Below are 11,401 nucleotides of genomic sequence, written 5' to 3'. Positions count from 1 at the left end.
ACGAAGGAAGCAGCATCACATTTAATCAATTTATTTGAATAAAGAATTGTTTCATATACATAAACATATCTTCCCAAATTTCTAGAGTTGATTTTCAATATAAACTACTGTACAGGTATTTTTAGATTTGTCTTTTTTGAAAATATAAATCTTTCAAGTAACACTTATCTTCATCTACTTGGTGATAAACACAAACCAAACAAAGCATTACATTTGAGGCTAATTCACAAAGCTGAACACTAACTAGTTTTACTCTTGCTGATTTAAACTCATGTTAAAATGACATTTGGCTTGTGATCATTGCTTTAAGCATACTGAAACTATTCACAGGTTAGCTATAGCTCAGTTCTAAGGGGTCCTATTAAACAATCATTTCAAAATGCATAATTAAAAATATTGAACATTTCCATAAGTAAAATATTGGTTCTACAAGCTGTAACATTCACAGTGGAGGTTGTATTGTCAACATATGGCTTTAGGCATATGAATAGTAGTGTGGTAGGTTTAAACTGCCCATCCCTTGTGTTTTAAATGCTTTATTCTGCAACCTTGTTTTAGTTTTAGCGTTTGTTTCTACCTGTGCTGAGCACTAACAAATCCCATGGAGTAGCATATATGTAGCATGTATTTGGAGTACAATTTTCCCAGTCTTAAGATCAATTTGAGCATTGGGTAAGGAGGGGAGGAAAGAGTTGAACCAACAGCTACCTAACAAAACTTGGAACATTTAAGAATGAAGGTTAACATGTAATCTCTTGAGCTACTGTCTTATTTGCTACTGTAGCCTAGCATTTTCTTTGGCCATTAAGGTAAAGTGTCCTTTATCCATAAATCCAAAAACCATACATGAACATCTGATCATTAGCACTATTACTTGGTGGTTTTTGTGATCATGTCAAATTTACAGGTATCCTGTTTATTTAGTGATGCATTTTAAATTTTTCTAGCCATTTTAGACAATAGCTAGCCAAGGCTATTGTAATTTAAAGTTTAATATGCAATCTGAAATCTAATGCACTGGCCCTGAGGATTTCTAAGTGCTTGACCTAAAACTTGCCACTTTTGCTCCACTAAAGCACCAATTCCCATATTAAGCACAAATGGAAATTATCTGCTTATTACTCTATGTATGGAGTATTAATGGTCTATATGTTTGAAAATTCATGTCCAGTAGTAGTACAGGAACACCCAATTTTGGATTTTCATTCAATTTCTGTTCATTAGTAATAGCATCAATATTTAAAGAACACTGCACTTCTGGTATCAGGTTGGTGGTATCCATGAGTGTGATGCATTAGCACCAAGTGAAAACATGACTTACCTATGGCCAATTTAAAGAATCTAATGTTACGCACCTCAGCAGAGCCATTTCAACCTTACAATGTAAGGCCAAGTAAATCCTAGTTTCAATCAGTAATTTCCCATTTTCAGAACTTAAGCTGGAGTTTTTGTCCACTTTTAAGAGCATTTTTTTAACTGTTCTTACCACCATTTCTCCTTTATTTCCCTACCACCACCACCCCCCCCCCCTTCCATCAGTTAATACCCATTTGCTTGACTAAAGGCCAGAAATGTCCTTGGCTGCATAATTGTCTAAGAGCTGCATTTCATTTTCTAACCAACTACGATACCTGGAGGGATAACTTGAAATAAATGGATACTGTATTTGCAGTCAGATGGCAAGCAGATCAATCTTATACTTTGGTCCCATATTATTTTTTCTTCCTACTTAATGTATAGGATTCTGGTTTTGATTCATCTTTCATATCCTTTACTTGCTATTTAATGGAAACTTCCAAAGATTCTCAATACACAGAATGAAGGGTTCCAAAACATTTCAGGAATATTATCTACCCATTGAATTCTGAATCCATATTGCTTTAGGTGATTTGCATTTACCTACAACCATCCTAGAATCTGTTAATCATTTGAAGCTTCAGATTAGGTGAGGACCTTTCTCCACTGGTTGCTAGTTTGCAGCAGGCTCACTGACTGTTTTCTATTCTAGGTTTCTAACACCAGGTTAAAAGTACAACAGGTTTAGTTGGAATCATGAGCTTTCAGAGTGCTGCCCCTTCAACAGGTCAGTGCACTTTGAGTGCTGTTCCTTCACAAAAAAAGTTCTTCTAAACAAACCTGTTGGGACTTTATCTGGTGGTGTTTTCTTACTGTGCCCATCCCAGGCCAATAATGGCACTGCCACATCATCCTAGGCTTCAGATTCTGGTGGGGAGGGGGCAGGCTCAAATTATAGACTTGCAATAAAGCAGGAGTAACTATAACCAGGAAAAAAAAATTCCCTGAATGGCACTGAAGCACTCAGGTCAGGGAACTCATTTCTGAAAGTCTGTTTTAAAATCACCTGTTATGAATCAACTGCTTGACCAGTGGGGAATAGTTTGAGCATGTCTATGTAGGCTATTACATTAACTGGCCAAAAAGCATTGTGAACTGATTAAATGCAGGTCTTAAACACACCTAGACTTGTCATTTACCAGCATTTTTAAATAGCAAGTGTCCTGGACTTGGGTTTTATTTAAGGTTACAACACATTTTACTTAGTACATTTCACTTAATCAAATTACTACTTAAACTTGAAGTTCACTGGGGTTCCACATGCTTGAGTCAATTAAATAGTTTTTGAAAAAGACATACAAACTGGGGTATCAAGTCAAATCTCAAATCATGATTTATGGTAAAGTATTTTCATATACTTGTGCTAACCCTACATGTAAGGCAGATGGTATCCAAGTTTCCATTGGTCCCAGTTCATCCTCTTATTGGGAAGTTATTGCTTATTGACTTGAACTTTTCTTTTAGAAATCAGTTTTTCAATTACTTTATTTGCTGCAGTAAACAATTTTATTGAAACATAGTCTCAAGAAGCTTGACAGGATAAATGCTGAAAGTTTCCCCATGTGGCAGAATGTAAGACCAGAGGACATAGGCTCAAGAATAAAGGGGTACCAAGGACTCAGATGAGGAATTTCTTGACAGCAGTGTCTGAACGCCTTACCCCAGCTGTGGGGGCAGAATCCTCATGTATAGTTACAGTTGAGAGGTTTTTACTCAGTAAGGAAATCAAATGTTACAGGGAAAGGGTAGGAAAGTGGATATGTGTACTGTTTCTATTATGGCCTTATTCAAAACAGCAGATTGGAAAAATAAATCAGTCAGCACACAACACCCCTAAGTGAATTGATTTTTGGGTAATGTTATTGGTATGCAGTATTAATTTCAATCCCAAAAAATGGATTGGTGAGGTGTGAATGATTTGTATCAAATGAGTTTTCTGTTACTACCACAAAGGTAACAAATTAGCCAACCTCCATCTCTTCTGTTTGTCTATGAATGTGTAATTCAAATGGAGACATAATGCAAAGTGTCAAAACTGTAGAGAGACAGTGGTCCTACTGAGTAGTATCAAATTTCATCAATGGTTTAGGTAGAATTTAGAATAAGTGAACTTATCAAAACATGCTGTATTTAGTGATAGCTAATTTGGTCACAGTGCATTGAGAAGAATAACTATTTTTGAAATGGGGCATGTTTCCTATTTTCCTGAAGATAGGCTGAGTTGGTTATATGAGTGAACACGTCCTGTGCTACACTGCCCCAGCAGCTACCTTGAAGTTATACCACAAGTTTTTGTTGGTTAACTGAAGGTGAAATGAGAGCAATCAATCCTAGACATTATTCTCCATGATTTAGATGGGACATTCCAGTGCTGTTTATATAGTATGTTGAGGGAAATGCATTACAGCATAGGGAAAATTTGCTCTTTGATCAAAGCCTTTTCAGATTTTTTTATATCATGTTATACAGCAGATTAACTTGCTCCTACTTCACTATTGGGAAAACTGAGCTGACACTCTCAAGCTAGGACAGAAGATCCCCCATTATGAGAAACCATGATATTCTAGTATTGAACAATATGAAACCATTTTTATACAAGCTGTTATTTTCCTCCTTGGGCTAAAAGTCAACAATTCAACTGCCTTTGTTCAAGTAGTAGATTGTCAATTTGCATTTACTGTTTGGCCAATTGTAGTTGTCTCTTGTGTACTTTTTCTTAACTATGCTTTTTAAGTTATATTGCCTTGCTTCAAACAGCAGATTTACATCAGAAGTAAAAGGAACCCAACATTGGGACTGAACTTCTTCAGCAGCTACTGAAATCTAGGCTGTAGTTATGCAAAAGATCCCCTTTTGCATAGGGCTTAGGTTGACACTATGTCAGTATGTAATGGCAACCAACTTCAAACAGCAAACAGAGTTGAAGCTTAAGGTGATTACTGCCTAATAAGTTTCACATACTGCATTCATTTAAGGAGCAAAAGCTTCACATCTAGATCCTTGTCTGTAATCTTGATGATTCTCAAATTGTTCCTCGTGGTTTGGAAGGGGAAGCCTTAAAAAGCCCAATCTTGCGAAAGTACCTCACTATTAATGGCACAGAAACTAAAGTTATGCTCATTCGTACTGGGGCGAAGACCTTGTGAACAGCATATGCTAGCAGAAAGGTACTGGTGCCGGCTGCCATTCTGGACTGCACAACAGCTTCATTAAATCCCACTTTGTAAAGGATTGCTGCCACATCCACACCACTGAAAAACAAAAGGTTAGAGTCAAAAATACATGAACTTAGTGAAGAATATAGCCATTAAAATAACTCATTGATTTCTAATCTACTTTGATGCCTGGAAGCTTTCAGTCACTAAACAATGAGCTTTATGCATTATTATCTTATGCATGACAAACCATTCTATCCATTTAATAGCAAATGTTTTCAGAACCAATTAAATTACTGACTTTGTGTTGGGAGCATTAATGCAAAATTGTACAATCTGCAAATTCATACTCAACTTCGACCATTCACAGCAAGTGGGTTGGAAACCTAACCTTTGTTTCATCCTGATTATCATCAGGGTTTTCAGTATTGCCATCTGATCCTAGTTGTCACCTTTAAATTTGATTACTTAACTTTTTCTTCCCTTGGTTAATGTGCTTGAAGTTGAAACACAGTAGATGTAAAGCAGCAATGGGGAAAAGGAATGTGCAAACTTCACACAGTCATCCAAGCCAGCATTGAACCCATGTCTCTGGCACTGTGAGGCAGCAGTGCTAACCACTATGCCACCACCACTGCTGCCTCACACTGCCAGGGATCCGAGTTTGATTCTTGGCTTGGATCACTGTCCATGTAGAGTCTGCATGTTCTCTGTGTCTGTGTGGGTTTGCTGCAGTGTCCTCCCACAGTCCAAAGATGTGCAGGATAAGTGGATTGGCAATGCTAAATTGCTCCTTAGTGTCAGGGGACTAGCTTGGGTAAATACGTGCAGTTATATGGGATTATAGTCGGTGCAGACTTGATGGGCCAAATGGCTTCCTTCTGCCCTGAAGGATTCCATAATTCTAGGCCATTTTGGCAGAAAAGATTCCTCCTCATCTCAGTTCCAAATGGTTGTGCCTTTCATAGAATTCTGAGGCCATTTGGCCCACTGTTTGTACTGACCATGATCCCACCAGGCCCTATTCCTGTCACCCAACACATTTACCCTGCTAATCCCCTTGACACTAGGGTCAATTCACCATGGCTAATCAACCTAACCCATACGTTTGGACTGTGGGCAGAAACAGGGAGACTGTGGATTAGGCAGTGACTTGAGGCCATTATTGAACCTGGGACCCTGGCACTGAGGCAGCAGTGCTTGCGACCATGCTGCCTCCTTTTTAAATGGAGTCAGGAGCTAGTTTACATATGACACACTCTCACCAATAGCAATGAAATATGGGAGATAATCTCTTTCAATGATATTGGTTAAGGGATAAGTATTGGGCAGCATGGTAGCACAGTGGTTAGCACTGTTGCTTCACAGTTCCAGGGACTTGGGTTCGATTCCCGGCTTGGGTCACTGTCTGTATGGAGTTGGCACATTCTCCTCGTTTCTGCATGGATTTCATCTGGGTGTTCTGGTTTCCTCCCACAGTCCAAAAGATGTGTGGGTTAGGTTGATTGGCTGTGCTAAAATTAGTGTCCTGAGATGCACAGCAAGTAAATATGTCAGTATATGGGGTTAGGGCCTGGATGGGATTATAGTTGGTTTTGACTCAGTGGGTCAAATGGCATCTTTCTGCACTGTAGGATTTCTATGATTTCTTTTTATGATATTGTCCAAGGCACCAGAAGTGCCCGAATTCCTGCTTGTCTTTCAATAGTGCCATGAGACCTTTTATAGCCACTGAAGAACATAAGAAGTAGGAGCAGGAGTAGGCCATCTAGCCCTTCGAGCCTGCCCCGCCATTCAATAAGATCATGGCTGATCTGAAGTGGCTCAGTTCCACTTTCCCACTTTCTCCCCATAACCCTTAATTCCCTTGCCTACCAAATACTTATTTATGTGACACATAATCCTGCTGACAACACTGCTTTCATGGGCCTTTGACATCTCTCTGCTTCAAAACACTCCTCATATGCAGTGGAAATCCTTGTAAGGCCAAAGAGCCCAGTCCTGCTCCTATACCCCATAATAGCCTGAAGTGAACTTGGATCCTTTCAAGGAAGTAGAGAAAATAGAATTAAATAGCTTTTTTTGGTCTAAAAATACCAATTTTGATCTAATCATTCATTAATTATAATGAATGCTTGCAAGACAAACTATCTTATTTTCAAGCCACAAAAACATTTGGATCTATGAAATACACAGTGATTAGTACTGCAGCCTCACAGCACCAGAACTTGGGTTCCATCCTCAATTTGGGTTACTGTCTGTGTGGAGTTTGCATGTTCTCCCTGTGTCTTGCATGGATTTTCTCTAGGTGCTTCAGTTTCCTCACACAGTCTGAAAGGCGTACTGGTTAAAGTGCATTTACTCAAATAGATGCCAGAATATGGCGACTAGGGGAATTTCGCAGTAACTTCATTGTAGTTTTAAAGTAAGCCTTACTTGTGACTGATTTTGAATTAGTCACAATTTGACTTATGAATTTTGACAAAATTAAATGTAAAAAATTAGTTTAATATACATGACTAGATAACAGGCAGCAACACATTCTAAATGCAAAAAACCAAGAAACTTTGTTCTGTTTTTATTAAAAGGTTTAAAAAGAGTAAATATTACAAGAGATCTGTGACTAGTCTAGAACATATAAATTGCTTAATCAGTGAAGCGGCTCATTTCAGTAATTACTTGCAGTGTATTCGCTGCTTAATTTCTTGTCACTTCTGATTAAGTGATTGAGTGTTATAGTGTGTGTGCCTGTATTATTTATTTTCATAAGTTTTTTTTGCAAGATAAGAAATAATCAAACATTTTCTCATTTTAGCCACCCAGTGTCAGCACTGAACAATTCCAGGTTAAACATGTCAAATGTATAACAGTGCTCATTTTACACTACACCTGCAATATTGTTCTGGTCCAACTTTGGCAGAACGTTATTTATCAATGCACTATTTACCATTTCTTGCCCAGACTATCCAGTGGCTCTCTCAAGTGAGATTCCAACTGTTTCAGGCTTTTTTTTAAGATTAGAATATTTTGTTAGCCTAATTTGAGAGAGAATAAAAAGAATGAAAATAAAATATATCCAGTTGAAAAAAGGAGAGACGACAATTGGCCAGAGAAAGAAACAAACGAGAATGACACCAAACCCAAATTAAGCAGACCATTTATTTTTATGATACAATAATATTCTGCAGAAGTGGGGATAATCAACATCACTTCACAGAATCCATACAATACAGAAAAATGTCATGCAGCCCAGTAGGCTGGCACCCAGACAATCCCATCCTGGCCCCATCCCAGTAACCCCACATATTTACCCTGCTAATCTCCAAGCTACTAAGGGGGAATTCAATACAGCCAATCTACCTAGTCTGCACATCTTTGGACTCTGGGGGGGAAACCGGAGCACCTGTAGGAAGCACACTCAGACACAAGGAGAACGTGCAAACTCCACAGAGGCAGTCAAGTGAGGTTGGAATTGAACTTGGGTCCCTGGTGTTGTGAGGCAGCAGTACTAACTGTTCTGTCACCTTATGAAATACTCCCAAGTTTTTGTACCTTGAGCAGTTATGTCTTTAACTGGATAGCTCTTTCAAAAAGCTGGCACAGATGTACTGGGCCTCTTGCTATATTCTATGATTTGGCTACACACTACCATGCAAAATGTAATGCAATATGATTACAGCCATGATTACTACTCAACTTCCACTGGGAGTAATTATTTGGAAGGTCACAGCAAATTAGCAGTCCATTTTACACCTTCCAAATTTTCTTCTTTTTTGTTTCGAGTGTAAGAAACAAATTAGTCCTTGACCTTTTTTTTAATAAAGTTAAAATTACTCCATTGCCGCAATGTGCTGATAAAATGATATTGGAATTTTATTACTGCTTTCAATCTTGGTGACGACTTGTGCATCAGCCTTGGCCCCTTACCCAGGCTTCTCAATTTTAGAAATGGTTCCCAGTTCATGCAATATTTGGCAGCTGCTTGTATATATGCCTCCACAGTGGCTATGTTCGTGGCTGAGTGGCCTTGGAGAGGGAGCCCGGTACTCTTCAGGCCTTCCCCAACCACTGGGCGCCTAAGAAACTGAAGTGCATCATTAGCCTCCAGGAATTCTGGTCGCCGCACTACTAGAAGGACGTGGAGGCTTTAGAGAGAGTGCAGAGAAGGTTTACCAGGATGTTGCCTGGTATGGAGGGTCTTAGCTTTGAGGAGAGATTGGGTAGACTGAGGTTGTTCTCCCTAGAAAAACAGAGAATGAGGGGAGACCTAATAGAGGTGTATAAAATTATCAAGGATATAGATAGGGTGAATAGTGGGAAGCTTTTTTCCAGGTCGGAGGTGACGATCACGAGGGGTCACAGGCTCAAGGTGAGAGGGGCAAGGTATAAGTCTGATATCAGAGGGATGTTTTTTTTTACGCGGAGGGTGGTGGGGGCCTGGAATGCACTGCCAAGAAGGGTGATGGAGGCAGGCACGCTGGCATCATTTAAGAATTACCTGGATAGTCACATGAACAGCCTGGGAATGGAGGGATACAAACGAATGGTCTAGTTGGACCAATGAGCAGCACAGGCTCAGAGGGCCTGTTTCCTGTACTGTACTTTGTTCTTTATATCAGCCCTAGGATTTGGAAAGTCCAGTCAGGCACAAAGCAACTTGAGAGGATAGGGTGGGTTGGGGTCAGGGGGTGGTGAATAAGCGCTAGGGTGAAGGGCAATTCACCCTGACAAAGCTTCATTCAAAAGCAAGCAGGGAGATTTTTACAGCAATGTATATGACTCACTTCTCAGCTCAATGCAGCTCAGTGTTCACCTTTAACTAGCAAAAAGCAGAATTAAAATGGTTCCAGGTAGGAATGCAGTCGTAAATGGAACAAATTGATCCTGGGTTCCTCACTGTGGCAAATTCTGAATGTGGTTTTGCTGAAACAGTGGAAAATGTGGCAAAGAAATAAACAGGACTACTAAACAGAAACTCCCTTTGTGGTGGTTCCCATAGGGTGATTTCCCTTTTGGTTTCAATCACCTCCTCTAGCCTTAAAAGGTTGATGGTGAGGTGAGAGACTTGGCATCAAGGCAGCATTTGACAGCGTGGCATTGCAGAGCCCTAGTAAAATTGAAGTCAATGGGAATCAGGGGGAAATCTCTCTTGTTGCACAAAGGAAATTGCTTGTGGTGGTAGTAGGCCAATCATTTTCCCCATGATAAAACTGCAGAGGTTTTCCAGGCCCAACCATCTTTGGTTGCTCAAGCAACAAATCTTTCTTCTATCACAAGGTCAGAAGTGGGGATGTTCCCTGATGATTGCATAATGTTCAATAACATCCAGCTCCAGGGACCTGGGTTCAATTCCAGTCTCAGTGTGGAGTTTCTACGTTCTTTTCATGTCTGCATGGGGTTCCTCCGGGTGCTCCAGTTTCCTCCCACAGTCCAAAGATGTGTGAGTTATGTAGATTGGCCATGCTAAATTGCCCATAATATGCTGGGATGTGTAAATTAGACAGACTAGTGGGGTAAAATGTGTGGGGTTGTGGGGATAGGGCCTGAGATGGGATTGTTGTCGGTACAGACTCGATGAGCCGATTGGTCATCTTCTGCACTGTAGGGTTTCTATGATTCATTTGCAACTCCTCACGTACTGAAGCAGTCCATATAGAGCAAGGCTTGGAATGATAAGTCTCAAACAACATATGCAACACAAGTGTCACACAATGACCATCTCTGTCACTGATTAGTGATAAATCAGAAGGCTAGGATACAGACACAGCAAGTAATTGGTGAAGCTAATTTAATGTTATTGCTTATTCTGAGGGGAGTCGAATAGAAAATAGGGATGTTATGTTTCAGGTGTAAGGGGCATTGGTGAGACCACATCTGGAGTAGTGTGAGCAGTATTGGTCTCCTTATTTAAGGAAAGGTGTAAATGTATTAGCAGTTCAAAGACGTTTCGCTGGACTAATATCATGAATTGACAGGTTGACTGTTGAAGAAAGGTTGGACAAGTTAGGTTTGTATCCACTAGAATCTAGAAGAATAAGAGGCAACTTAACTGAAACCTTTAAGATCCTGAAAGGTCTTGATAGGGTGGATGTGGAGAGAACACTTCCTCTTATCGGAGAATCTAGTACTGTGGGGTCACTGTTTAAAAATTAAGGGTCGCTCATTTAAGACAGACAGGAGAAATTTTTTTCTGAGGGTCGTGACTCTCTGGAACTCTTTCTCAAAACACATTAGAAGCAGAACATTGAACATATTTAAAGGTAGAGCTAGTTAGATTCTTGATTAACAAGGGTGGGGTGGAGGTTAAAGTTATTGGGGGTAGGCAGGAAAGAGGGGTTGAAGTTACAATCAGATCAGCCATGATTTTATTGAATGGTGAAGGTGGCCGCTGGGCAAGACGCCTAATCTGCTCCGAGTTCGTATGTTCATGTGATTCAACAGCGTTACAATCATTAAATCTCCCATTAGCTTGGAAGTTACAATTGACCAGAAATTGAGCTGGACCAGCCATAACAATATACAAGAACAGGTCAGAGGCTGGGAATTCCGCAGAGGACTAACTCACCTCCTGACTCACCAAAGCCTGTCCACTATCTACAAGGCACAAGTCTGGAGTGTGATGGAATACTCTCCACTTGTCTTAATCAGTGCAGCTCCAACACAAAATGCTCAACACCATCCAGGACAAAGCAGCCACTTATTTGAAACTGTATCATATACATTCACTCCCTCCATCTCTGGTAGAGTGGCAGCTGCGTGTATAGCAGATACAAGATGTTCTGCAGCAATTCACCCAGGCTTGTCCACCACACACTGGACGGTAATGGCACAGGATGTGGGAGCTCCATGCCACAAGGGGCATCTGGTCAGAGTAAAGTATGTCCAACCCT

At 40.1% G+C, this 11,401-nt stretch overlaps 1 protein-coding gene across 1 annotated transcript in view; it reads right to left on the bottom strand.

Moving 5' to 3' along the window:
* Window positions 1-15: 15 nt before the first annotated feature.
* Window positions 16-11,401, bottom strand: part of mims2 (mitochondrial inner membrane scaffold 2) — a 58,759-nt gene continuing 47,373 nt past the window's right edge. Inside the window, exon 3 of the mRNA XM_080205021.1 lies at window positions 16-4,607. Coding sequence (XP_080061147.1) covers window positions 4,379-4,607 — 229 coding nt within the window. The 3' untranslated portion in view covers window positions 16-4,378. The remainder of the gene's footprint in view (window positions 4,608-11,401) is intronic.

The sequence above is a fragment of the Carcharhinus amblyrhynchos genome, chromosome 16, assembly GCF_965287045.1.
Source record: "Carcharhinus amblyrhynchos chromosome 16, sCarAmb.v2.hapA, whole genome shotgun sequence".
NCBI lineage: Eukaryota > Metazoa > Chordata > Chondrichthyes > Carcharhiniformes > Carcharhinidae > Carcharhinus > Carcharhinus amblyrhynchos.
The sequence above is the reverse complement of the archived record's forward strand: the minus strand, read 5'-3'. Positions and strand labels throughout refer to the sequence as shown.